Here is a 27,225-nt window from a genome sequence, read left to right as displayed (position 1 = left end):
TGAGAACTTTATTTCCTTTTTCAACCTTTTTATTGTTTCCTCACAAAACATCTGTCCACATTTATGAGCATATGTGAATAATACTCAGATGTACCTACAATGAGCCCATTTAGAATAGTTAAATCTTTATTTTAGGTTAAATAACTTAATATTTTAGAGAATCCATCCATTAATTACAAATGAAATAAACAAGTTTGACATCACATTCTTAGTTTTTGTCTAAATATCTGCCTGTAACACATTTAAATTGTTATTAATATAATCCCAAACAGAATGTCTAATACTGTATGTTTAATTACAATAAAGAAACAGAAACTGGCACTTGTGGTTAATGAACAAAGGCTGTTGTGATTCAGAGGAAAAAGCCTTTAACTGCTAAATGTTTTCATAAATACAGTCCGCTCAGCTTCATTCTGCTATCAAACCTGGAAGAGTCCCACTGGAACCATTCCAAGCAGCAGTGGCTTCACTCTGTGGGGTTTGTGATCTTTCCCAGCATGAGGATAGCATTAGAGTTGGCTTCTGAGACACAGAAGAAGAAGGGCCTGTTGAAGGACAGTTTCAGAGGGCTGCTGGGTCCCTCAACAGACTCCTGGACTTCAGTTCCTTCTTCAGACATCTCAAATATAACTTTGTTGATCACCTGAGGAGGCAACGGGGATATTAGCGATGCACACATGCAGCTCAGCAGGGAGAGAAGGTGATGTTTCTGACACTCACCTGGTCAACGTTGAACGGTTTGGTGTTGCCCAGTTGGCTGAACTGGGCCTGGGAGCCCAACAGTTTGGCCTCTATTTCTGGATTCATGTTAGCCAGAAGATCCCTCATATCATGCACGGACGACATGGAGAACTTTGGGAGGGTCAGTTCCAGCGTGCTGGGAACGGAGATTTGACATTTTTTAAAGCTCAGCCAGTGATGATGACAGGTAATTACTCAAAACAGCCTTCATTACAGTAAGAGAATGCGCTAATATAAATGCTAAGATAATTTTAGAAATGGAATCAACATGGATGCAAACCCTGATGTACAGGGGTGTAAAAGACTTTAAAGGCAAAAATATGATCTGATTCTCTGAAAAAGTGCAAAATCCACCCTTCACTGAGGTTCTGGATCCAGTCAGATATGATGTTCTTGGGCAGTTTTGACTCTACATTGTGGAGATCGGTCCGTTCGTGAGGCAGGACCAGCAGCATAGATGAACGTTTGCTCAGGGGCAGCTTCACGATGGTGCACCGATGAACCTTGATAGAAGAGGACAGCAAGTGGGTATAGCCAAAATGCCCGAATCTTCCTGCTGAAAGCATCTTTGAGCCTGATTCACCTTATCATTCAGGTAATGGTACTGGCCCGTGTGGGTCATGAGTGGAGCCTTTACTGTTGTCGTTTCATTGATATGGAATTCCTGCATGGAGGTTCTCTCGGGTTGGAAGGCTGTTCTCCAGCTGCCTACACAGATGAAGCAAACACAGTCACACATGCTGATCTTAAACAGTTCACTCTTGGATAGCAATGTTTAGGCTTAGATCACATAAGGTGATATATGATGACTAAAGTAAACTTCAGGCAGATGTTTGTGGTGCAAAGACCAAGTGAAATGTTCCATTCTACAAAAGAGCCCACAAACAACAGACCTTGGAAGTTGAAGGATGTCAGAAACAGAAGGTTACTGCTGGAGTTCAGGTTTTTGAAGGCACTCTTCACTTTCCCATCTGATGTCTTCTCCACAAAATTGTTGACGGTTAGCTCAGCCACCTCAGGGCTCGAGAAGTTCACACTGCGGATGAAGGAGGCATCGGAAAAGTCCTTTGTGCCCTGAACAAAGTCTTCAGACAGCTGAATTTGTGGACGAGTAAAGGTCCACACATGGGTAGTGATTTCATCTTTTGGTCCATCATCAACCAGGGAGTTAATGTTCTGCAGAGTCTTGAGAACTTTGTGTCCATCCATCAGGGAGACGCAGTCTTCTCCATCAGAGTCTCTGCTGAGGCCCAGTAGAGACTACAGAGCAGACGATGTGGTTTCAGCTGGGTGTCATGTGGGTGTAACACTGGTATTCATGCACGAATATAATACCTGGAAGGAGCTTGCTGTTTTCTTGGAGGCTCCCAGATAAAAGTTGACGAGGGTTCCGCAAGTGCTGACTGGAGACAGGAGAGTGTTGGTGCTGTGACGCTTGCTGAGTGCCTCGTACATCCTCAGACCCAGAACGTTGACAAGCCCAGCCAGAGCCATGGTCCTCTCTGTGACAATGTCTCGCTGACCTTCTATTTTCACCACATCTTTGCTGTCTGGTGTTAGGACATCAGTCTCAAGGGGCGCCACAGGAATAGTCTGCAGAGGCTTGGATGTCTGGGTCTGCAGGCTCTCACAGCTCACGTTCTCGGCAGCAAACAGGGAAAAGGGATGCACGTAGACACGGTTGGCCTGGCTTGGTGAGAGGTAGCAGCAAAGCAGAAGGGCTGGAAGAAGTGGCTGTAGGAGCTGCATTTTACCTTCTGTTTTGGGTCACTCTGATCTGTGCAGGAAGACAGACAAATGAAACAACCTGCTGGGTTAAGTGTGAGAACAAGCGTCCCAGTCAGATCCGGTTGAATCTGGTTTCATGTCAGTGATGGATTGAATGCTCATTGTTCCCTCTGCTGCTGCCAGCAGAAAAGACCTACAGGAACCTTCTCATACAGCAGAGTCTGCAGAGGGTAACTGAGATGAACCTCTTATGCAAACACAGGACTTTATTCTTTGAGCTGAACATGCAGAAATGTGGACTCATGAACTTTAGGAGGACATGAGCAAACACTGACATGGCCTTGGTCCCATATCAGTTACACTGGTGCTGTGTTGGCTGTGAACATCAGTTGCACCAGTCGCAGACATGTCAAACTCAGTCCTCGAGGGCCACAATCCTGCCGGGTTTTCTGTCCTACCAGGCTGAAAAGGCATTCAGTGGGAAAGAAAACCCGGCAGGATCGTGGCCCTCGAGGACTGAGTTTGACATGTCTGCGACTGGTGCAACTGATGTTCACAGCCAACCTGTTTGTTCCCAGTGTCTCAATGACAGTCACAGACTTTAAGAAATGGGATGGTTGATTTTAAATTTTGACCATTTTATAAACACAATCTGATAAATTCCACATTTTTCCAGTAAACTTTAACCCCTAAAACTGTGTGGCTCAGTTTAAATGTATGGATGCATCTACGTCTGACCTCCTGGATCTTCTATTTATACTTTAAAGGTTGTGGAAAAGTTTGGTTTATTTGAAAAGATCTGAACTTTTCCTGCACATCTGGCAAGTTTTCTCTGCTGCTGTGATTTACCATGAAAAGCTTGAAGATAAAGTTTGCTCTTACCGTCTGCTGCTGCTGCTGCTGCTAGTGCTGCTGCTGAATGAGGAGGAGGCTGTTTCGCTCTCTTTATGCTGCTCAGCGTCAGGAATCCACTCTGGTTACTGATTAACCAGCTCTGACTCAGCCAACAGCAGATAAACAACAAGCGGTCGTCTACACATACATGTTGATGTCCTGGAGGTTGTGTTCGCATACAGAAGAGTTACAGTTTGAGATGAGTCACCAGAACATTGCAGAACTGAATATTTGTGTCTTTTTTAATGACGAATGTTCTCTCCTCAAATCAAACACACGCCAACGGAAGCAAAAACAAATAGCATGTAATGTTGCAAGGTGATCAGGTTACTTTTTTAGATTGAAAGCATTGCAGGATGACTTTAACCTGTGGACTGTTGTGGACTGGGCTGAAAAGAAACTGGGAGTATTGTGCATCCACCATGATATGAACATCCAACAATCATTATATTCTACAAGGAAACTCCTCCAGTAGACCAACTCCGTGCAGCATCTTGGTTTACCCCTCACCTTCAGAACATGTGACCTCACCTTGCTCTGCTTGCTAAACTGTCCAGGAGCTGCAGAGTCTGATGTCAGGTCAGCCATTAGCAGAAGAAGCCACGCCCAACAACACCATGTAGGCCCCACCCCTCTGACACTGCTGTCATCAGCTGCAGGGAGAGGTTGGACCAGTTTGATGAATGTGGTCCTGCACCGGTGAGGTTTCAGTCCAAGGTCCCTGCCTGGTTCTGATTCGATGCTGCATTAAAAACTAGCTTGGAGCTGTGGTCTCCCCACGGCAGGACCTTCCCGACACCACAATCAAAGGCTCTCATGATACCGTGACAGCATCTGAGTACCAGACATGTAGCTTTATAGTTTATCTCTTTCATTTTACTTGTCTCTTTGATATTCTGAGCAGATGAGCCCATCAGGTGGTACCGGGTAACCATGTGATCAGCTTCTCTTTGATATCTGTCTCACGGTGTCTCCGTGAAGTCATGCTGTTTCCTTCTAAATGTCAGAGATTCTGAAAGAACACACAGAAAACACAACCTCTGACGTCCAAAACATCTTTACTGATTACCCTCAATATTGAAGACGGCCAGATAGAGAAGAACCGTTTCATGTTCTTTGTTTCAGTCCACCAGGTATCACTGAGGCCTCCCCTGTCTGAGGCAGGCAGCTTGTCTGTGATTAGATGCCACTGTTGTTTGGAGAGATGTGGGGTCTCCTGCCTTAAGTCGGCCCTCCGGGCCTCACCCTGGCTGCTCTACTGACCTCCCATCACCTGCTCATATCCATGATGGTCAATAGGAGCCTCCTATAGGCTAAAGCACACCTGATCACCTGTGAAAAGATGGGATTAAGTCCATTTGATAAATGAAAAGATGACAAAATCAGATGGAAAGTTACATTAATGACTATGTCCAGAATAATAGTTTACAATATGCTACTGCATGAACTGAGTCAGTTCTGAAGGAAGATGTGTAGATTTGATCCCAGTTGGTTTCAAATCCACTTCTGAACACCGCACAAACTTTTTCTAAGACATGATAAAATGATGAATGAGTGATGGGTCAAACAAGTTGCAGGTTACAACCTAGTTACAAGTTACTGAAGCCCCTAGTTTACAACAAAAATACTTCATTAGTACAAACCAATAATATGATGTTAATACTACCACTATTTTAGTACCAAATAGCACTGCTGCTCAATGAACTGCAGGTGAACCAAAAACGTCTTCAAGAATTAATACAAATGAAATTGTGTCTGTTTTTCGACTGTTTATTGTTTGAATTTATATATTTAGAAATTGATCTTCTGTTAAAATTGGTCATTCACGATTGTTGCTATACCAAAACCTCAAATATGCGTTTACAAAAGGTTCAGTAATTGTGCAATAAAAATCACATCCAACAAATAACGCATCTATATTTTCTGTTCGACGAGCATTTCAGGCGAATTGGTTATTCTGATCCGGCATTGATCAGGCCACCTACTCCCTCCATGCAAACACGGGTAGAAAACCCTGTCGCTCGCACCGAAAGCCCTCTTCTCATGATCCGCCATTAGGAGTCGGCCTGTGGTAAAATCGTGCTCTGTACTTTAATACATTGTTTGTCCAAATATTCGCTTCCCAGACATCTTTCTATACAGACACAAAAGTTAAACATTGTTCGTCTTTCCTCTGAAGGTGGAGGAAACGCCAGGATGCAGATTTTCGTCAAAACCCTCACGGGGAAGACTATAACCCTTGAGGTGGGTGAGCCGGACTGTGATGGAGGGATTGGCTGTTCAGTGGCTATAGCTAACACGCGCATTAACCACCGCACTTACAGAATTAAATTATGTTCAATCTTTAGCCTAAAATTATGCACAATGCACGTTTGTATTGCCTGTATGCTTCTTGGTTGACGAATAAATTCCGTAAATACTATTACTATGGGTTAGCTTAGTGCTATCAGTTAGCTGTAATTTAACACGTGTGTAAAATAGAAGTTGAATATCGCTGTCTTTATTTTAAAATCATGGGGCAATACCTCGTATAATTCACCGACGACTTTCATACAACATTGTCTAATACTTATTTTGTCTTTTGTTTTTCAGGTTGAGCCTTCGGACACTATTGAAAATGTCAAGGCCAAAATCCAGGATAAAGAGGGTGAGTCGGTTTTGTAGTCGGGTGTGTGACTATTAACAGGCATTCCCGATTTCCCTCGGGTAAAGGTATCTGATATTTAATCTGGCACAATGTTTAGTAACATCTGGTTCAGTCTTATTAAGTTGGAGAATTAACGGGACCATACAAGAAGCTACACATTTTAAGTTCAGACACAAGAATTGCAACTCTTCTCGCCTAGCTTGATGTTTCAGAACAAATTGCTGCAGCTCCATTTCTAATCAAACGAGTTATACCCTTGAGTTCTATTGACTGGGTGATCTTGGTGCCTATTTGTGTATTTAAGATGGAAGGCTGATAGTAGTGCTTTAAAGCTGAAGGTGTTCCTCTCCTGCAGGTATCCCTCCTGACCAGCAGAGGCTGATCTTTGCTGGGAAACAGTTGGAGGATGGACGCACACTCTCAGATTACAACATTCAGAAGGTGAGTGTGATGTTGTACCTGAAACTGTACGTATAAAAGTGTCGGTACAAACGGTGGCTGGTGTGAGCGGTGGTGGCCGGCGTGGGGTCAGTTGGGTCTGTCAGTGTGTTCTGATGCTCCGATTGGCTGTTTAACTGCATGCCTGGGTAACTCCTGTAACATGTCCCTTCAGAGTGGCGTCCTGAATTGTAGGTCGCCATTTACTTTTCCATCAGACTTTCAGCTTCTCAGAACAAATGTGATGGTTCCTGGAACAGTTTCAAGTTTAGTCAAAGTATGTCATATGTACTCGTGAATGTAAACTTGTCTTCTGCATCTCAGGAGTCGACGCTTCACTTGGTGCTCAGACTTCGAGGTGGTGCTAAAAAGAGGAAGAAGAAGTCTTACACCACTCCAAAGAAGAACAAGCACAAGAGGAAGAAGGTCAAGCTGGCTGTGCTCAAGTACTACAAGGTGGGTACAGTGATGTGGGATCAGCCTGAATCAGGTTGTCCCTCTGCTGCACTGTCAAAGTGTTTTCTCACCTTTTTGTACTTGTGCAGGTGGATGAAAACGGTAAAATCCACCGTCTGCGACGCGAGTGTCCAGCTGACGAGTGCGGCGCCGGCGTGTTCATGGCCAGCCACTTTGACCGTCACTACTGCGGAAAGTGCTGTCTGACATACTGCTTCAACAAACCTGAAGACAAATGAATAAAATGAAAACATGTCTGACAACATCCCAGCCTTTGTTTCTTTATCCCGGAACCAGAGCTGTTCCTGTATAACAGATCAACTAGCATTAGCCACTAAAGCTACATCAAAAGACTCTTGCAATACTACCAGCTCATATCTAAAGAGAGATGTTTCTTGGCTGAGTCTTAGAGGGTCACTAATTATAAGACTTCATGCAGGATGCATGATGTAAATGATTACCACCTTAAACAATGGAAACGAGTGGTCTGTTACTAGGAAGTCCCAGCACTTAAAACTTGCAGTTTTTAGTCTCACTGTAAATCCCAGCATTCATCAGTTCCAGTGGGAAAAAAAACACCTTCAAACTACATGAACCGCAATCAAATTGGCTTTAAATATTCAGGTTTATTAACAGGTGGCAGCGCAAGACATGAAGCTTCCTGCCTTTGAAGGAACTACAGCAGTGCATAAGAACTTTTGGGTGCAAAATGAAACGATGGCAGGTTTGACCTTGAGAATCCAGAACAGACTAAAACAGGTATGTCTACACCCAGTCCTCTAGGGCCATAAGCCGGCTGGGGTTTCTGTCCAAACGGGTTGAAAAAGCATTCAGTGGGATAGAAAACCTGGCTGGATTATGGCCCACAAGGACTGGGTTCGGACATGCCTGGAACAACCAGAGTGTCTCAAAGGTATCCAAATACAATTGAGGTATGGGCGTGGACATGTGACAGGTGTTGCCTTCAGTTGATGGTAAGCTTAATAAACATAGGCAACAAAATAAAGCTTTTTGGACCCGCGTCCTTGTAGGTATTGAGGTTGAGCGGTTACCGTTCAACTTCTCTAGTAATACAATTTAAAAAACTGCTCCTTCACATTTTGCACAATATATACTGTATAATTAATTTACAACTTTCAGATATAGAAAACTGGACTATTTCTAAAGAAGAACCAAAATCATTAAAGCACTTTAAAGGAAAATACATTTTTTATACATATAGTATGAGTTTATAAATATTACATTTTTGGTTAAATGTTATTAGCCTTTTGATTTTGTTGGAATATTTAATTTGAACTAGAGTAGCTCAACCAAAGGGACATCCTGATTTGTATGGTTTGAGAGAATTTAAACATGCCAAGACTTTAAGATGTACATACGCTATTAAGAGTGAAAAACTAAAAGGTATTCACGGTTTAAAGAGGGTTAGGATGCATGTTCTCTGTACCATGAATGCACAGATACGTCTGTTTTCTTCGTGTTGCCTTCAAGAAATGTCCTAAGTATCAGCTCCCCTGGACATCTAGTCAGTGGTATAGCTGGTCCAACATGCGGCGCTCAAACATTAAGAAGATGCATCATTAAGATCGACATAATTCATGTTACAATTACCAAATCAAAAATATTTTTTCTAAAATTGTATTTTATAATAAAAACAACCCTTTTTGTATTTGTTTCTTACGCTTTTTAAAAAAAACTAATTTTAAATTCTTAATTTTGTTTTCAGTATTTTAGATTTAGATGACACTGACTGTTTTAAAACCGACTACATGACATTACGGGAAAATCAGATTGCCGTAAGAACAAAGGTCAAGTGAAAAAAAGCAAAGGATGCTGGTAGTTTGTGTAGTAAAATAAGGTTATTTACTTAGAAAGTGTTACACTGGACAGACTGTATACAGAGTTTTCATTTCCTTGGTAAACTCATAAGGCACCAAACAAGAAACTGTACAAAACACAGAAACCAGGCAGATTTACATATCTGATTATTCTATGAGAATTCCTGCATGTTAATGACAGGAAAAACACGTGTTACTGCTATAAATAGCTCCTGTATCAACTTAGCTTCACTCTCACGTGCATCCTAAAACAACATGTGCAGGTTGTTTTGCTGCTTTTGAAAACCAAAAACAGTTGAACAGGTGCTGAGTCAGCTAAACTAGCTTAGCTTCAATGGTGAAATAACTAATATAAAGACGTCATATCTTGCTTCTACCATTGGAGCTAAGCTAGGCTAACTCCATTCTGGACAACTTTCCCAAAGACTTAAATAACTTCTTGATTAAAGGCTACAATACCTGGACAGGTTAATGCTTCAATGCAGGGCTGAAGTTTTACTACGTACCATTTGAAAGAAACCCAAGAGCACCATCATAGAGTCAACAACCTCGATGAGTGGGAACCTTTCACGAGGTTAAAAAGTACCCAGGTGTGGACAGCAGAGATGGTTCAAACATGACGTCTGACAGGAAGTCATGTGATCAGATGTGATTTCAGCAAAAAAACAAATGGACGATTGTCAGCTTGTCGCTCTGGTGTGAAAACCAGAAATACATCTGAAATCCTGGCTGAGAAAAGGCTTCAGTGTGACAGTACACATCTTGGGACACCTCACGGTCTGCTCTCACTAATGAGTCCACATCAACTTAAATCAGGCTTCAAATCATCATGAGCGTAGCCAGCCTCACTCTAGGCTAGCTAAGTAGTTAGCAATAATCTTCAAAACAGTGCTCATAAGAAGGCCCCTCCCACCACTAACAAGCTAACCTTCTACTCAACTAACTTTGGGTCCTTTGGCTCCACCCACTGACATTTTCTCTAAACCATTGAGTGAGCAGATTGACATACAAGTGACAGACACACATGCAGGACGGGGACGTCAACATCAGTGTTGTGACGTGTTCGTGTTGAGGCAGCGTGGCGCCAAGCCTAAACTTTTTATTTACATGTAGTTTCACAGATGATAGAACCGCTCTAAGCTTTGAGGTTCCACAATGGCCGGAGAACTTGTCCTGAAGAGGAAACTTAAGTAAAAAAGGGGTGCTTGAAATAAAAAACAACTACTTTTGGGAGGCTCCTCCTCCTCCTTGTCATCAGAACTGCTGACTTGTTTGGCTTTCACAGAAAGCGTCAAAAAGGGAGAAGAGGTGACGGCGGCGACAGTTCTGCCTCTACGAGGGTCCACTGGATCCTTCCAGCAAGCTCCGCCTTCACCCCAAGAAGAGTGAGGTGCTGGGCCTGGGTGGGGCCTTGAGGAGGAGCAGTGGGCGGTCAGACTTTGATGTCCTGTGACTCCACCATCTTGGCCAGGGTCTTCTTCACTCGGAGGATGGTGAGGCGGGAGGCGGGGTTAAGGGCCCAACACTCTGACATCAGCTTCAGCATGGCACGAAGACACTGAGCATGTGCACACAGATTAAAGAATTACATTTATAAATGTTCTGACGGGATTCAGAGCAAAGTTAGCATGTTAGCTTGTGGTCACCTCGTTACTGTTCCAGCGGTTGGAGACGGTGGGCCTCAGGCCTTTGACACAGACCACCTCCAGCATGTCTTCATAGGATGGATCCGATGGAACCATGTCGTAGTATGGCAGCTGGTAGTCCTCCACCATCCCTAAGAGCAGACAGAAAACCTTGTTGCAACTTTGGAGGTGAACCAGAGCTGGTCTTTTGACTTCCAGGTTACGCAGCCAAGTGACTCCACATAGTAGTTAGAAGCAGAACAATCGCACACTAGCACAGTGAACACAAGCACGATTGTTAACAGGGACTCCATGGAAACCACAGATGCATTTACATATGCTAACAACAACTAGCAATAATGGCTACATTCAGAAAAGAAGGAACCATCAAAATCACTGATAGCTTCCTGTTGGATCTTAATTTGTTGTATGTGTGTATACGTGAGTGAGTGTATATATGTGTGTTTAAATGAGTGTGTGTATACTGTATTCACACACTGTAATGAGTGTGTGTATTCTGTGTGAGTGAGTGTGTGTGTGGACATGTGTGTATGTGTATATGTATGTGTGTGTATTAACTGTTTGTGTGAGTGTGTAGGTCTGTGTATATATGTCTGTGTGTGTATATACTGTGTGTCTGTGCGTACCTCCTGTCACACAACGTCTGCCCATCTCCCAGATGATGAGTCCGTAGCTGTAGATATCGGCCATGATGTACGCCTGGAAGTGATTTTTGTTCAGGCTCTCGTTCAGGACCTCGGGGGCCATGTAGCGCCGTGTCCCAACACGGGTGCTCAGAGGGATGTCCACTTCATTTGTGTCGCTATGGCAACAGTAAAGAGAGCTTCAGCTGCAGTTTAACAGGTTCTGTTGTTCTTAAAGACATCAGCTCTTTCTCTCAGGGGTCAAACATCTCCTCTGTCCTCATCTTACACCAGCTTCCTCCATCTCGTGTCTAACTACCTCCATGCTGTCAGGTCTTCCTCTGGACGTCCTGCCAGCACTTCTATCCTTAGCATCCTTCCACCTTCCTCCTTTGGACATGTCCAGAGGGTCTTTACCTACAAGCATCTAACTTGTGCTGGTCCTCCAATGCCCTTGTTGCCCATACCCTAAAGAGAACCTCCAAGTCTTAATCTCTGCCTCCTGTCTCATCCTCAGTGTCTGTCTCTAACTCAAATCGCCTCAGCCATTTTCCACATCTCCATGGTTCTCTCTTCCAGCATGGTCTTCTCACGCACTAATAATCTTGCTTCAGCTAACTTTAATTTTTCTCCAGTACAGGACAGACCTTCTCGAGGTACATCCCCCCTCCCAGCTGTCACTACACATCAGAGTATCATCTGCAGATAACCCTTTCTCTACCTCCCATGTGAATTGCTATAATCACATCTGGATGCACCTGTTGAACTTGACGGCGAGGCCGAGGTCAGCAATGCAACACGTTCCATTCTTCTTGATCAGGATGTTCTTGCTCTTCAGGTCTCGGTGGGCGATGGCAGGTTTACCTTGTGTGCCATAGATTTCAGTGTGAAGGTGACAGAGGCCACACGCTGCCGAGTACGCCAGCCGCAGCAGCATCTGCGTATCCAGCGTGGTCAGCTTCAGGTAGTCGTACAGCGAGCCGTTCTCGTGGTAATCAGTGATGAGGAAGAGTTGTGTGAACGCACCCGTGCCCTTAATGTCAGCTGCAATGAAGCCTGTGGGAGGAGCCAGGTAAAAACAGACAAACTGAGCTCACAGATGCTAACAATCGTCAGTCCCGTGGCTACGCCAGATTAATTCCCTGGCCTTCTCCCACTGTTAGAATTAGACACATAAGTTACCTAGATGCTAACATGATGATTTGATCGTTTGTTCATACCGAGAATGTTATCATGTCTCATCAGGACTGTTTGGTAAATCTCCGTCTCTCTGAACCAGCTGGCCTCTTCTCGTGTGAAGAACACCTTGACAGCTACCTTCTCGCCTCGCCAGCGGCCAAGCCACACCTCGCCATAACGCCCCTTACCAATCTGACGCATCATCTGGATCTGCTTGGCGATGGTTCGCTGCACCTGATAGGGTGAAACAGGAAAACGGAGACCACCTTTGAAGCAGCCACATCATCTTTATTATCACATTAGCAGAAAGATTATCATTTTCTATACTGCAGGCTGAAGGACACACAGAATATTAGTTCTTCTACTCCAGTGCTGCATGCCTACCAGCAGAGGGAGTCCCGAGCCACTGCCGGAGCTCTGTGATTGGTGGATGAGATCCTTGAGTGACTCCCCAGCAGGAATAAAGACTTCCTGTTCCAGATCCTTGCGATTCTTGTGATACTGCTGTCGCTCACTTTGCCACTTATACCTGACAGGCAGGTAAAAAGTCATTAATATGACTACAATGATAGTTATACAAGACAAAAAGATGTCTTTAGGTGTGGTGGTTACCTGTAGTAACAGACCACAGTGACACAGATCAGCATGCAGCAGCAGACCGTCATGGAGATAAGGAAGGCCAGCCAATGAGGACTACCCTCTAAAAATAAAAACCACTGATGAGGTCATCTGTTATCAGTTAATAAGTGATAAGCAGGCATAGGGCAGCATTACCAGTGGGGGCCAGCGGGGGTAGTGTGGGCTGCAGGTCTCTGTTACAGAAGTCAGTGTTGCAGCACTCGATGGTCCTTCTGGTCTGAGCTTTGGGAGAGTCCTGGCAATTCAAACAAGTGAACTGATGTGGCCAGTAAAGTAACCATGACTGATTAAAACACTGTGTGTACGTAGGAAAATACATTTACGTGCGTGTGTACACACCTTACACTGGAAGTGCGAGCCTTCATACTTCATGCAGCCCGATGTCAGCAGGGCCTCCCCGTGTTCGTCTTCCTGGATGATGGCGAAGCACTGACCGTTGGTTCTGAGAAGGCAGGTTCATTAATAACAGTGATGGGAACAGTTTCTTTCTAGTTCTATTGAGAACTCACTGGCAGGTGTTGTTGGTGGCATCTTCAGGACAGTGTCCAGAGCAGTAGCAGCTCAGAAATCGGGCGGTATCCTCTGGGGCGATGGTGGAGTCCTCGGGTTTGACCCCTGTCCCTTGCAGGACATAGTCAGGGTTCTGACCAGCAGCTGGGTGAACAGACACCCAGCAATACAGAAAAGATCAGCTTTCACTCATTTGATCACAGGAAAAACATCAGAATGAAGCGCAAAGATGGAGCCTCCACACAAGAATATCTTTACAGCTCCTTCACATGCCGTGACCCCTGATAACCTCACACCAGGCCTGCTTGGCTCAGTCATTAAACTGACGCCAGTTTAACCTGACAAAATTTTACCTGCCACACCAACAATTTATGTCAAACAACTTTATAATTTGGGATTAAACAATTTGATGCTGCTGCGATTCCGGTGTGGAATCATCATTACCCTTAATCTGGAATTAAATTTTACTGGACAGAATGAATCTTATGTGATAATTTTTAACCAGGTGAAGAAAAGGATGGTGTTTGTTTATGTTGGAAATGGCTGCCCTCTGTGTGTTTGTCCCCACATGTGTGCTTAATTGTGTGGAGACTGAGGTCTGGCAGAGAGGATTCTGGGTAATCAGCCTCTCCCTGTCCTCTTAAAGTCGCAGTGTAGCTTCTGGGCATTTATTTATGTCTTTCAGCAGACCATCTGAGGGACAGTGAAGGCCACACTGCCGTCAAGGACTTTAACATTATTGATCTAGACAAAAACCTGAAAAATAGACTTTGCTCACACAGTTAATTCATGTTGGAAACCGACTGTCCTGAAGAATATGGAGGCCATAATGTGTGAATATGTCAAAGTCAGTGGCAGAAACACTTCTTCCACACTAAATGTCTAATCTAAAAGGATTAAACTGACAAGTAGTTGAATGTGAAGGTGAAACAAGTATAATCCTTAAATGTCTTCCATGAGGGTCACATTTCCAGCAGGGCTTTCATTACCAAGGTTAAAGGTCACGTTCTCTTTGTTTTCTCTGTATAAATGAAGTGTTTGTGTTAATGTAAAATTAAATTATGTTAAATGTTCATATTCAGCAGCATTTTCCCCAATATGGGGATATGCTGCTTCTGTCCATCAATCAGCTTTAATCTCTTATTTGTGTAATGCTGTGAAAAACGAGAATGAGCACATGGAGCACAAGAGATACATCTGTCCTCGCAGGGGGGAAATGAGTTGTTTAACAAGGTGACAAAGTCTCCACTGGGACTTAGCAATGTTTCCGCAGAACAATGGCTGTTGGGAGCATTTAGCACGGCTCACAGCTCTCACCGATCATACAGGAAATAGTTCATGTGCAGAGAGGAAGTGAGAGTGGCAACAATCAGCCCAACTGTTTCCTGCAGGGATGAAGAGCGATGTCACTTTGCATCCGACACAGTGTGACGATGTTTGTCTGACACTTTAAACAAAAATTTTATTTGATCTGTTATTTTAATCTGTTTAGATCTGAAGTCTGTTTAGTCAGAACTTGGCTGAAGTTGACAGGCTGTTAATTCTATCAATCAATAATCTCACCATCAGCTCTGAGGCTCAGCAGCAGAGGAGCAGCCAAACACAACCAGAGAGCTCCCATTTTCCAGCAGGACCGGCACAGACCAGGAACTTGAAGAAATCCAGGCCCACACAGGGGCTGGCCTCCGGTGTTGTTGGGTAGACCAGGGTTCAGTATCTAAAGGTCAGTTTGGGGCAGGCAGCAATGGGAGAAGGACGGTGGAGGATGACAAAAGTGTAGAGAAGGTTCACAGTCTGAGTTCAGTCTCATAGATGGTTTAAGTCCAGAATCCTGTTGATAAAGAAGGCACCAGAGACAACAAAGGTTCCAATTCAGGTTAAAAATGGTCCAACAGAACACCTGAACATTTCACCAGGAAGGCACTTCAAAAGTACAGTAAATGAAATGATACAACACAGACAGGATGAGCCCAGTTGGTCCATCTCTGAGATGTTGGTCATTAATGAAGATGTAGGATTCAAAAGTCTGAGCAACAGATCTGACCCCCCCACCCGATGCTCAGTGCTGGCCTCCAACAGTCCCAATACCCACCAAATTGTCTGTCCAGGAAGGTTATGCAATTACATGAGCAGGCCCCGAATAACAGTGTTGTAATTAGTGGACACTGAGTGTGACTATACGTGCATGTGTGTGTGTGCGCACAGCAAAACATGCTCTGCGTGTCACTTTTAATTTACTGCGAAGGACAAAGAGGTACGACGTGTGGCCCACTTTTCACACATCTCTGGCTGATGAGGTCACACACACACACACACACACACACACACACACACACACACACACACACACACACACACACACACACACACACACACACACACACACACACACACACACACACACACACACACACACACACACACGTTCTGCTGGCCAGTTTTAGATCTCTGAAAGTCACTGTTCCTGAGCATGAGGTGACATCAGTTGTGGCTTTGCGATGGCTGCTCTCCTCTCCATTTGGCTGATTTTCTGCTCATTTCAGCAGGTATAATAACAGTGTGAGGACCGGTTGCAGGTTCATGTTGACACAACAGCAGAGCAGAAGGAACAAGGTCACAGCACAAGACAGCAGCCATTTCCTTTAAGATAAACAGCTGAAACACTCCCATCGGTGAAAAACCTGTGAGGAACATGTTGACCTAATGAGACAGACTGATAAAAATGTCTCATTTAAGTTTCAGCGTTCCTCCTGAACCAGGAAGGTAATCAAGAGGTAACAATGCTAATATACTCTAAACAACAAACTGATCGATTCATCCTGCAGTTCATTAAAACCCAACACCTACAATTCAACTGTCCAACAAACATAGGAAATGCTCCTAATCCAATCAGACAAGGGGGGCTAGGAAATGCAACATGGTGGGTCCAGACTTGTAGAAGGAAGAGAGGATGCCCCTGGGTGTAATAACATTTCATTTGGATGTGGATGTGTGTGTGTTAGGGGTGGAGCCTCCTGCAGCATCTCTTTACTACAGGAAACACAGATGATGGTCATTACGTTGCCTGCAGCCTTTGAGCAAAATGAAAGAACCATTAGAACCTCTGTTATCGTTTAATAGAACTTGCATTTTATAATATCAAATAATTTCATGCAGAATTTAAAGTCTTTTGTGTGAATCAGCCTTTTTATTGTTTGCTTTATTAATTATTAACAATTCTTGGATATCAATAAAAGACAGTTGCAACACTGATATGAGCCTGATAAGAATCTTCTCTTCTAGCATGAAGCAGAAATTAAAAATTAAGTCTTAAATGTTGTAAAATGACACTAAAGCAGAGCAGGATGGGGGTGGCGAGGCAGTAATAACACCCCCCCAACCCCTGAACAGGCTTTGGTACAAAAGGCCAGACAGCAATAATCAAGCCATAATGCGTCTCACTTCCTGCCGTATGGCGGCGGACTACATAAAGGACCTGGGGGCTCGACTGGAGCAGCTAAGCTGAGCTAACCGTAACCCTGCTACAGGTTCTGGGTGGCTGGAATGGTTTGTGTGTTGGTCCCTATTCAGCAGCCACCTCAGCACCAAAACTGTCCCCCCAGCTGCAGCCTGACTGGCTGGATTGTCAAGAAATTAAGAAGAAACTAATCAGAAGGATCAAATGGACTGATTTCTCAGCTAATTTGGGAAAATTAAAATAAGCGATAATTAATTAGGTGATGCCGAGTTTTCGCCATAACCCTCAATTTTAGCTCTCCTGCCAGATTCCTTCAGAGGCCCATCTGTAGGCAGAGGCAGGCCCCTGGGTGCTGCAGCCTCCTAGCGGTGTCGGCACCCTGCCCAGACTCTCTGGCTCCAGCACCATTGTCTGCTGGGCTGCCCTGCAACTCGTCCCAGTGATGGATTAGCATAAGAATACCCAGCATACCCACAGAGTACCGCTGCTGGCCTCTTTCTGCCAGCATCACCCACCTCCTCTTCTCCAACCTCCTTCCCTGACTCCCACAAATGTGTTTGAGAAGACACTCTGATAAAATGCAGGTGTGAGGAAATTATAGGATAAATTGACTCTGGGTCAACGTTAACACTCTCCACAATAAAGTAGCTGTCAAAGAAAAACCCGAATCAAAGTTGATGGTCTGTCTGGGAGTGTGGCTTCAGGCTAATGCTAAGCTAATGTCCTGTCTGTTAACCTTTGACTGCAGTGCTCATCTCTGATTTGAATTGAATTACCAAACTCATTTTCCAGTAAAATTCAGTTGTTGAGGGTTCAGTCGGATCTGGTTTGTGTTTGTGTTCTGGTGACAGACAGCAGCCCTGAAGCCTGATTATAGAAGATCTGTTGAGCAGCTGCAGTTACACATTTTCCAGCATGCACAGGGACAGTGTGCAACCTTCTCTATTGGTACACATCACCCAGTTAGAGATGAGGTTAAAAGAACTGGTACAATCAAGCAAAGACACATGGTCATAAAGACACATGACAGTTAATCATTCCGGTTACCATAGAAACCTGTCACCAAGAGAACATTGCCTTTGCTGCCATGATTGTGTTCATAAAACACACTTACCTGGACCCCTGTCCCAGTTAGACCAGTCCAAACAGAAGCATGCTTGGCCACTGCAGATTCTCTTCCTAATCTTTTACATTGTCTCTATAAAACAGTTTTATGCACGTTGAAACAAAACAATACAAAATATATTTGCTTTTCGTGAGTCAAATGAGATTCAGAAAACCTGTTTTGAAGAAAGAAAGCTGAAGTGTCAAAGTCATGATAGCAGTTTATGATGGCCTGTTAGACAAAGTTAGACAAAGGCCACGCCTACTGATCAATAATGCCCTGATAAGAACCAACACTGTCCCAATAGCACTACTCTGATCAATCAGGTCTTTCTGACTGTTCCACTATATTATGAAGAACATAAAGAACAGCAGACTGTGGAAGACATTTAATCACTGTGTGTATATATATATAAATGTGTGTGTGTGTGTGTGTGTGTGTGTACACACACGTATATAACCAATTGTTTTTAATGATAAGAAAATGAGTTAGAAAAAAATGTGATTGTTTTAATCAACAGTAGTTAACATGATGCTAAATTTACAACACACACACACACACGCACACAACTGGTTGTTTCTTTTAAACTAGATTTAGTGAGATTAACCTATGACTTCCATTGAGTAAAGGCACAAACTGACCAAAGTGGAATCTTCTGAGTGTAATCGTCTTGATTGATAACAAGTGAAACTTGAAGCACTAATTATAGCTCTGTGTGTGTTTGTGTGTGCACGCATCCATACCTGTATTGCATCTCCATGCTAGAATATAGAGTGTGTGCACAGCTCCATGAGACAATGTTGGCTCTCAGATCTATTAGCAATCTGTCGATCAAAAACAAGAAACTAAAGTGAAAAGTCCACAAAATATTTGTAAATAACAAGATGCACACATGAATGTAGATATATTGAGTGAAGAAGCAGCCATCTTACAGCTAAGATGCTCTGCATCCGTGTCAGTATCAACACGTGACTGTGACCAAATCAGGCTCCTTCCTGCTCACCATGACACCAATCACTCCTCTGTATCCCTCACATATACAAGTCCCAGACTTATTAATAACAGAAATTATTATTAGAAGAACCACAGCAGGATGGCAGTGTGTGCAGTACACCTAGGGTCCAGCAGGGCAGTGTTGTTCATTGTTCAAGGAGAAGACAAAGCTGGTTTATTTTTGGCTGAAATCATGTCAGGCTGTATAGAGCAGACCTAACCAGACAGGAAGTTCCTACACTAGTTCTATACTAGACATGGTCAAGTAAACAGCTACACCTGATTCACGTCAGCAGCAAAAACATGTGGAAGGACCACGGACGCACCACCAAACCAAACCATTCTGCACCCTCAACACTGCAGTGGTGAGCAGAACCGGGCCCTGCTGGGTCAGTGCTCATATGTTTAATTGTAATGAGGCGTATAGTAGGCACGTGTCTGCTTTGCACAATCAGGATTTCTGGGACCAATACCGATCGGTGAGTTGAAATAAACTGATAAAGGATCACAATAACAAACACTTCAAAGTTACATCCTTAATAAACTGGTCGCTGTACGGTGATGTTGGTCTGAGGTCACTGGTTAAAACAGTAAGTGTCCTGCTCAGGATCTGCAGGCTGCTTCTGTCCTACAACCTCACATCGACAGATTTATGTAATGATGCTCCAACCAGTTTCAGTTCCAGTGTCTATCAAGCACCAGAGTTCTTCCTATACAAAAGGACACATTTCTTCTTATCATACTTAAGGGGTTGTCATTAGGTTAACATCTCAGCTATGCTGCTATAGGCCAAGGCTGCCGGGGTCCAGAAACATGATCACCTGACAAGCCTCTGTCACCCTACTGGGAAATGAAATGGTCTGGTCTGGTCTCCTCATCAAGTAGACTAGTGATGCTGTTTCTTGTGTAATTTTTCTGCCCCCACTCTATTCATTTACAGGTATCGCCGTCTTCAGAGCTGCATAATGACCTCCAACCCCGCTGACACACTCAACCGGCAGCTTATTCAGTATAATGTATTTTTGTATATATATTTCTATGCTCTATGCCTCTCCTCTCCTCTCCCCTACCTATTCTATCCTCTACCTGTCCTCCCTCTTCTCAGCCAGCCATCAGCAGGAGGGTCCTGCTCAAGGTTTCTTCCTGTTAAAGGGGAGTTTTTCCTTGCCACTGTTGCTTGTCTGGGGTTAAGCCCTGGGATTCTGGAAAGTGCCTTGAAACAATTTTGATTGTAAAAGACGCTTTAAAAATAAAGATTGATTTGATTTGATTCACTACTTAGTCAGCAGTGGAGTTCCTCAGTAATCTGCTCAACATTTCTAATCAATCTGTAATTTCCTGTTTTCAGGATTTGTCTTGTGTTCATTTAGTCTTGCGTTTATTTATTGAGTCCCGTGTGATGCACATCAGGGTCAGGGTCTGGTTACGGTGAGGAGCTGCTAGATGGGTTATGTCTACGACGGTCCTCACAGGACCTGTCTTGTCTGTTCTTACTATATTTACCTTTATTTAACAGGAAGTTCCAATAAGGAACCCATTTTGGGGGGGCGGACCTGATTAGACTAGCAGCATGTCCTCTATAGAACGGGCTGAAAACACTCCGGTTCAGTATTAGAAGTCAATCATTTTTAGCATTGAAACTGTTCCAGTATTGATATCGCTCTGTGAAAAACTCTCAGGATGGGAGGATGTCACGCTCTACTTGATTAACTTTCATCACACACTTCTTTCATTAATCTGTGTCTAATACCAGGAGAGGTGCTGGGACAGAGTACAGCTCAGACATGTGCTATTCATGTATGATGATGCAGAGTGAGTTTGAAGAAGATGAGCCATGAGCTGCTACAAAAGGCTTGCCCCCTGTTGCACGAGGCCTCGTCCCATATGACAGACACTCTCGTCCATCAATTATGACCATTTCTGTATCTTTATATGTTTCACAACATGTCTTGCTCAGGTTTTCCCGCCTCCTTGGCCAACTGTTCCTTTAACTATACAGTTCTGTTTAATCTTAGGACCAGTGAGAAAGACAACATCACTGCCATTCTAGGCACGCCCACTCAAAAGTTCTGACCAACCACAAAGTTGCCATTCTGGCTACGCCCACTCAAATGTTCTAACCAATCACACAACTGCCATTCTAGCCTCGCCCATTTAACAGTTCTGACCAATCACACAACATTTCTCAGACACCAGCTGACAAAAAAGTCCTGCCTGGATGACCTGTGGAAAACAAGCTGGAGGACTGACAGAACATGGCATCACTTTGTTCTGTCAGCCCTGAGAGTGAGAACACACGGGAACCCAAGTTGGAACAGAACCCGGAAGTTAAGAAATAAGACACAAACCACCACAGAACGAGACATGTCCACCAATCAGAAAACAGACAACTGTGGCAACCTGACATGATCAAGGTCAGTGGAGTCAGAAGTTAAGATGCCATGTGACCCTGCTATGGCCACTCCAGCCTATCATACAGATTAGTCAGGAGAAACATTATCACCTGGAGACCTGAATAGCTTCCTAATGGGCCAGAGCTTCTGCAGAGAGCTGGTCTGAATTATTTACTGGGCTGGGCCGGCTGTATTTAGAGCTGTGATCAATACCATTAAAGGACAAACTGCAGAGAGACGAGGAGACACGACCTTCAGGGAAAGCCACAGTAATGTCTAGAGAGGGAGAAAGAGCCTGAAAGCGGCAGACAAGCTCAAAGTGCTCTGCGAGGTGAAACCTCTGAACAACTGAGAATGGACTTATAATGCTAAAACCCCTCAGATTTTCTTCTCCTCAATCAGCCATATGACCTCCATCACCCACATTCTCCACTCAGTTTGGACAATTTGCCCTCTAGTGAACTTGGACTGAAGAGCAGATCAATATTTATGGGAACTGAGCATGTATTTAATGTCAGCTGGTGGAGGAGGGAAAGAATGCTCTGTCTGTTTGTTGGTTCCTTCATTGCTGTAACAAAGAGCAGGAGCAGGAGGAGGAGGAGCAGTAGCAGCAGCAGTATTTTCCTTCCTTGCTCAGCCACCCTGTCTCCAAACCTACAGGGGGAGGGAAAGAGGGCTGACAGAGGAGAGCTGGAAATGTGAAACCTGATCTGGTCCTCCTCCACCTCACCACAGAACCTGCAGCAGTAATCTGATCCTCCAAGACTGGAGAGGTGGAGGAGGGGAAGAAGCAAGGAAGAAAGACAGAACTGAGGGGAAAGCATAAAAGAACAGATGGAAAAGATAAAAAACATTTAAGTTCCACAGAGTCAATGAGCTGAAATAATGCTCAGAATTGAAGCTGCTAGTCCTTTACATTCCTCTTGTTCTAGCCAGGGAACCTCTAGGAGAACAAGAGAAGCCAAAGAGAACAACAATGAGAATGCAGAAAATTTGAAGTGAAGACTGTGTGGATACAAACCAACAAGAACATCTGTAAAATGGACCAGAACACACAACGATAAACCACCAAGGCGTTTTTCCAGTAAGAGTGGTTTTCTATGACACCAGGCTACCTCTTCAACATCAGTGGGGTGTTCAAACACGGCGGAGACGATACTGTTAGCATGTAAACACAAACAACTGTAGAGGACATGGAAACGTCTCTGATACATGTTTAGTTGGGACCGTTGGCGCTTTTATCATCACAAATTACGATATAATTATTTATTACAGTCGGGGAACAAACCCAAAGTGCAGCAGCCTGTAGTGAAAATGTACACAGCACGCAACTGCAGCAAGGCTTTTAGCAATCATTCATTCATAGATCAAATGTTGCTGACAGATTGAATTTACCTTTTCCTCAGCAACAAACAATCAAAAAATACAGGCAGAGCAGAGTTAGCACTGGTGGCTCACTAGCCATCTCATTGTCTGCATACAGGAAAGAAGAACGCAACTTTCTAAATATACTAGTTTGTCCAATGTGAGCTCACCGTGAATGAAGTAATACAACACTGCTTCAAGTTGCAGGACTCTCCGACCATCCATTGAGCCTCCAACAACTTTGTGGTCTGGTAGAAGCAAAGCCCTCAGTGGTCCAGTGTTTGTCTTGAAATCACGTTTATGTCCACTAGTTCCTTTGAGTGCCCATTAGAGAGCTCCAGGTAAACCTCATTCATGGTTTCACCTGTAGCTCCATCATCTCTTGTCTGCCACACAGCTCAAAGCTGCCTGGACCTCCTTGTTGGACCAGGGTATCACCTTACTTTTAGCTGTTTGTAATGAGTAAGAACATCCATTTTTAAAAGACAGGCTGCAGTCAGTGGGAGGCTCTACCTACTCAGAGGACACCTGAACAAGATGGCGGCTGCTCTGCCTGTGATTGATGCCTGTGTGGCTGTTGACCGACATCACCTGTGGGGCTTTGTCAGACAGGATAAATCCAAACAGCTACTTGAATGACATCAAAACATTCATGTCCTTCAATCCAGCAGAGAGACGCTTTAACGGAATGCTTTTGTGTTTGGAATCAAGGTGGCATCAGAACATGAAGATTTCAGCAGCACTCATGTTTACCGCTGCTAGTCAATAGTGATGAGATTCCTCCTGTAGTCATGTGACTCAACGGTAAGAACGTGAACATAGATGTTAGAAATCCCACTGAGTCCTGATGTAAATGCAGGCTGATCAATACCGATGCCAACGCCAACTAGTCAGAGTACTATAATCAATGAAGATATCAATATCGCCAGTCACCTCAAGGACCATCACCAACCAAACTCCAAACACAGGTGCAGGACGCGATCTAATAAAGATTATGTTTGAAACGGTTTAGCAAAAAACAACAAGCACAATGGGGTTTTAGGGAAGCAGTCTGAGTTCAGAACCATGCTAACATTGGGCCTCATTCACCAATATGTTCTTAAGAATCTTCTTAGATTCTTTCTTAAGTTGTTCTTAAGAAGTTTCTTAAGAAAACCCTACGTCAGATTCATCAACGCTCGTAAGCCTCAGAATTGTTTGCAGCTGTGTTCTTAGATTGATGAATGCCATCTGTTCAGTTGAGAGCGCGTGCCAGGTGAGTCTAATTAACATACGATTAGCATAAGTCACCGTCCACTAATGCCCATAAAAGGAACTGCAGCAGGATCCTGTAGACAGAGCAAAAAGCAGCAAAATGCCCAAAGCTTGCCTCTCCACGCCCGATTTCTGACGCCGTGTTGAACAATCAAGAAAGGATGGCTAACACGCTTGATAAAATTGCCTCAACCCTGATGACTATAGCCAACACGCTTAAAGAAATCAACGAGAATGTAAAAAAAAATAAACGTGTAAAAGCTGTGCTCTGAAACCGGTCTCTCTTATTTTTTCTTTTTGAAGTGAATCAAGACTGTTAGACTGAAATTGTGACAATAATACATTTTATTCACAAACGGGCAATTAATCGCGCTCGAACGTGAACCGCGTGCCTGCAGTGTGGCCCCATCATTGCTTCAGGACGCACATCCTCACGGGGTTGTGGCTCTGTGTCCAAACATATCCAGCACCCCTTTAAAATGCTGATGGTGCGTTCAATGGTGGAGCGACTGCGCGCATGCATCTGATTGAATAAAATTTCCTGTGGAGTCTGAGGGTTGGTCAGTGGTGTCAACAACCAGGGAGACAGGGCATATCCTCGATCCCCTAATAAAATAAATCAAGATAAAAATCAAATAAGACAGTTTTGGCATGGTTTCCAATTTGTTTGATTAATGTTAAGTCATTGGCACATTTACGTAATTTTAAAATTCTCCGTAAATCACCAAAAATAGGAATATGACAGAATTATCATTGTAATATTGAATTTTATTGAACTGCACAAGAGAAGAAAACACAACCATGCCAACATGTCGGCAGTGAAATGTGCGTAAGAGTACTCCTGAGTGTTCGTAGGATTGGTTGTTACCTATGCATAAATCCAGGATAAGAAGAAATTGGTGAACGCCACAATCTTCGTAAAATGTTCGTAAGTGGGACTTAAGAACAAATTTGTTCGTAAGAACGGTTCGTGAATGAGGCCCATTGACTCTTACCACCAACAAAAGGAGAGATGTGCCAAAATCATGAGAAGTCCCGTTAGATGCTCATCCCCCGGCTATTTGTTCTTTACACGCCACTGCGTTTACTTGCTCTTGTTGTTTTTAACCATTTCTGACGTCTTTAAATATTTATTACATCATTACGTCATGACATCAAACGGGACGCCTCCCAGGTCTGCTGCAGAAAACCTGTACGTGAACGTCGCCAATTGCCGATTTTAAACGGATATACCCACGTGTCTCACCCGCTGATTTTGATGTCAAAATTACCGTCTCCGAATTCTAGGGAAATTACCGTCTCCGAATTCTAGGGAAATGTTTCTCTGTAATCTTACACAATAAAAGCTCAAAAGTGGATTGAATGCGAACGTGTATACATTTTCTTTATGATTTATTTTATGATTTACTGACTGGGACAATTGAAAAAAGATCATTTTTTCAAAAGTTGCATTAAAATGGAAACCATCCCACGGTCCTGGAGTGTGAGAGTGATTCGGATGGATAAATCTTTTCTGGTTGTTCCAATAAAGGGCCCCAACAGAGCCAGACGGAAACAACAACAGCCCAGGAAGACGCAAACATGGCGGATTCACAGGTATCACACAGGTAAAGCGCCACAGCAAGAGACGGAAAAACACCAAAGTTAGCAAACTATGCTAACTCCCGACAATTTCATAAATATCTGGTTGTAAGACAAAATGCCTAGAAGTCGAAAACAACTATAACAACATGCGTTTGAATTAGAATTACATTAATAGCAAAATGTATAAACGCAATGTACAACGATTACTAGAACACAAGCAGATAATGCTAAGTACTCTGCCATAAACTGCTCAAGTGAATTAATACGTTAAATTCTGTAGGATAAAATTAAGACTTATTCCACTGTAATAGCGCACGAGCTGCGCTATGAGGGAATGTTAGCCGACAAGCTAATGAAGATTTAGAAGTAAATGTCCGGATCAACTGCTGCAAACTTCACAGATCACCCAAATAAACCTTCCTTCGATCTCCTGTGATCGACAGTGGCGTGTTTACGTCAAACTGTGATCTGATAATGGGGGGGAAAGACACTTTGTGTTGCGGCGCACAAGAGCACAACTTTTCTTTCCACGACAGCACCCTCAGGGCCCCGGCTAGTTTCTGATGTCAACACTAAAAAAACCCGTTCCCCCAAATTAGGTTGTTTGTGTCAGCTGTGTTCCATCACATACAAAAAACAATCTTTTAAATCTTTTGTACACAAAAATCGTTTCAAGACAAAGCCTAGAAGCGATGGGGGCCTACTTTAGCAACAACACATCGTAAACACGGAGCATTCCACTGGGAAACGCGTCTGACAGCACGTAGACGGAGCCCAGAGTCAGGCTCAAACCGCAGACTCAGACCAACTTTTGGATTCGTTTGATCCGTTCTTACCGTCCGTCTTGCTTTTAATGTCCTCCTGTGGAAATGGTAGAGCCTCCGATGCTAATGCATCCTGGATAATAACGTCCACCAAGGAGCAGCAGCAAAGATAGGGGGGAAAGTGGAAATTCCAGCGTTTTTGTTGGAATGTTGTCGCCGCCGCTCGCGCTCACACGCTCTGCGGAGGAGCTCGCGGATGATGGAGCGAAAACGCCAGCAACAAAGATCGTATATCACAAACAAGATGGACGACTCCGCCTATTACCAGCTACAATTTCAGTTCGCTCTCTTCCAAAGTGTATAACTTTTACAAGCGTTTGTAGAAAATTTACATACACAACTACAGCAAAAGATTATCTGGAGAAACACTGGGGCGTCTCATTGATGCAGTGTACAGTGTACCGTTGCCTAAATAAATATGAGTAACTGTCAAATACAGTTAACATTTCTGACATGAGTGTTATGATCCATTAGAAAGGTATCACTAAGCACTTTGAGAACAGTTCTACATCAATATATCCTTTAGTTCTGCTTAATACATTATACCTAGCTAATATAATTGCCTGTTTTTGGCTATTGAAAGTATGTCAGTAAAACCTCCTTTGCGGCTGTAAGGTTGTTGTTCATTATAAACTGAAAACATGAAAATTACACTGACATCCCGACATACATACCAACATGTTTGATATTAACATTGACAGACTTTCTTAGTCTTTGGTTTACCAACGTTTGAATGGAGTGAGATAGCTTTCATTTTTTCCCTCTCTGTACTCCAAAAGTAGATTTTAAAATTTCGGATGGCACAACACCCGGTACTGCACTACTATAGGGCAGTTAGTGGTACTATTGATCTTAGTACTATTCTTACTCGTATTATTGTTACTGGTACTATTGTTGCTAGTACTATTGTT

At 43.6% G+C, this 27,225-nt stretch overlaps 3 protein-coding genes across 13 annotated transcripts; 1 reads left to right on the top strand and 2 right to left on the bottom strand.

The window, feature by feature from the left end:
* Positions 1–7: 7 nt before the first annotated feature.
* On the bottom strand, positions 8–3,498 carry agt (angiotensinogen). Its single transcript, XM_003963762.3, has 7 exons — positions 3,352–3,498; positions 2,077–2,518; positions 1,635–2,001; positions 1,325–1,449; positions 1,096–1,244; positions 721–877; positions 8–643 (listed from the first exon to the last, which is right to left on the bottom strand). The coding sequence occupies exons 2-7, from the start codon at positions 2,488–2,490 to the stop codon at positions 467–469; spliced, it is 1,389 nt and encodes a 462-aa protein (XP_003963811.1). The 5' UTR covers positions 2,491–2,518; positions 3,352–3,498; the 3' UTR covers positions 8–466.
* Positions 3,499–5,340: 1,842 nt separating this feature from the next.
* rps27a (ribosomal protein S27a) lies at positions 5,341–7,169 on the top strand. Of its 2 annotated transcripts, none has more exons than XM_003963741.3 (6): positions 5,341–5,434; positions 5,543–5,607; positions 5,956–6,010; positions 6,366–6,451; positions 6,773–6,904; positions 6,994–7,169. In XM_003963741.3, the coding sequence occupies exons 2-6, from the start codon at positions 5,560–5,562 to the stop codon at positions 7,141–7,143; spliced, it is 471 nt and encodes a 156-aa protein (XP_003963790.1). In that variant the 5' UTR covers positions 5,341–5,434; positions 5,543–5,559; the 3' UTR covers positions 7,144–7,169. The 2 variants fall into 2 exon arrangements, with proteins under 2 accessions (XP_003963790.1, XP_011601287.1); XM_011602985.2 differs by having other exon boundaries at positions 5,419–5,449.
* A 1,575-nt stretch (positions 7,170–8,744) lies between these two features.
* Positions 8,745–26,523, bottom strand: bmpr1aa (bone morphogenetic protein receptor, type IAa). 10 transcript variants are annotated; one of them, XM_011602977.2, is made up of 14 exons: positions 26,327–26,523; positions 18,645–18,725; positions 17,911–17,994; positions 14,903–15,170; positions 13,339–13,483; positions 13,169–13,271; positions 12,965–13,064; positions 12,803–12,890; positions 12,575–12,719; positions 12,232–12,424; positions 11,770–12,067; positions 11,015–11,190; positions 10,389–10,519; positions 8,745–10,300 (listed from the first exon to the last, which is right to left on the bottom strand). In XM_011602977.2, exons 4-14 carry the CDS (start codon positions 14,958–14,960, stop codon positions 10,175–10,177), a joined length of 1,563 nt encoding a protein of 520 aa, XP_011601279.1. In that variant the 5' UTR covers positions 14,961–15,170; positions 17,911–17,994; positions 18,645–18,725; positions 26,327–26,523; the 3' UTR covers positions 8,745–10,174. The 10 variants fall into 10 exon arrangements, with proteins under 10 accessions (XP_011601279.1, XP_011601284.1, XP_011601282.1 ...); XM_011602982.2 differs by having other exon boundaries at positions 14,903–15,056; XM_011602980.2 differs by lacking the exon at positions 26,327–26,523 and adding an exon at positions 24,902–25,711.
* Between the last annotated feature and the right edge of the window lie 702 nt (positions 26,524–27,225).

Source organism: Takifugu rubripes, chromosome 4 (assembly GCF_901000725.2).
Source record: "Takifugu rubripes chromosome 4, fTakRub1.2, whole genome shotgun sequence".
Lineage (NCBI taxonomy): Eukaryota > Metazoa > Chordata > Actinopteri > Tetraodontiformes > Tetraodontidae > Takifugu > Takifugu rubripes.
This window is presented reverse-complemented; position numbering and strand designations above follow the sequence as displayed.

Coding starts and splice junctions, on each gene's coding strand:
- agt (XM_003963762.3), bottom strand. CDS start 2,490: ATGCAGCTCCTACAGCCACTTCTTCCAGCCCTTCTGCTTTGCTGCTAC. Junction 1,450..1,634: donor GACATCCTTCAACTTCCAAG/GTCTGTTGTTTG, acceptor TCATCTGTGTAG/GCAGCTGGAGAACAGCCTTC. Junction 644..720: donor AACCGTTCAACGTTGACCAG/GTGAGTGTCAGA, acceptor TTGCCTCCTCAG/GTGATCAACAAAGTTATATT.
- rps27a (XM_003963741.3), top strand. CDS start 5,560: ATGCAGATTTTCGTCAAAACCCTCACGGGGAAGACTATAACCCTTGAG. Junction 6,452..6,772: donor CAGATTACAACATTCAGAAG/GTGAGTGTGATG, acceptor TCTGCATCTCAG/GAGTCGACGCTTCACTTGGT. Junction 6,905..6,993: donor CTGTGCTCAAGTACTACAAG/GTGGGTACAGTG, acceptor GTACTTGTGCAG/GTGGATGAAAACGGTAAAAT.
- bmpr1aa (XM_011602977.2), bottom strand. CDS start 14,960: ATGGGAGCTCTCTGGTTGTGTTTGGCTGCTCCTCTGCTGCTGAGCCTC. Junction 13,065..13,168: donor GCTCGCACTTCCAGTGTAAG/GTGTGTACACAC, acceptor TTGAATTGCCAG/GACTCTCCCAAAGCTCAGAC. Junction 12,720..12,802: donor ACTGTGGTCTGTTACTACAG/GTAACCACCACA, acceptor CCTGCCTGTCAG/GTATAAGTGGCAAAGTGAGC.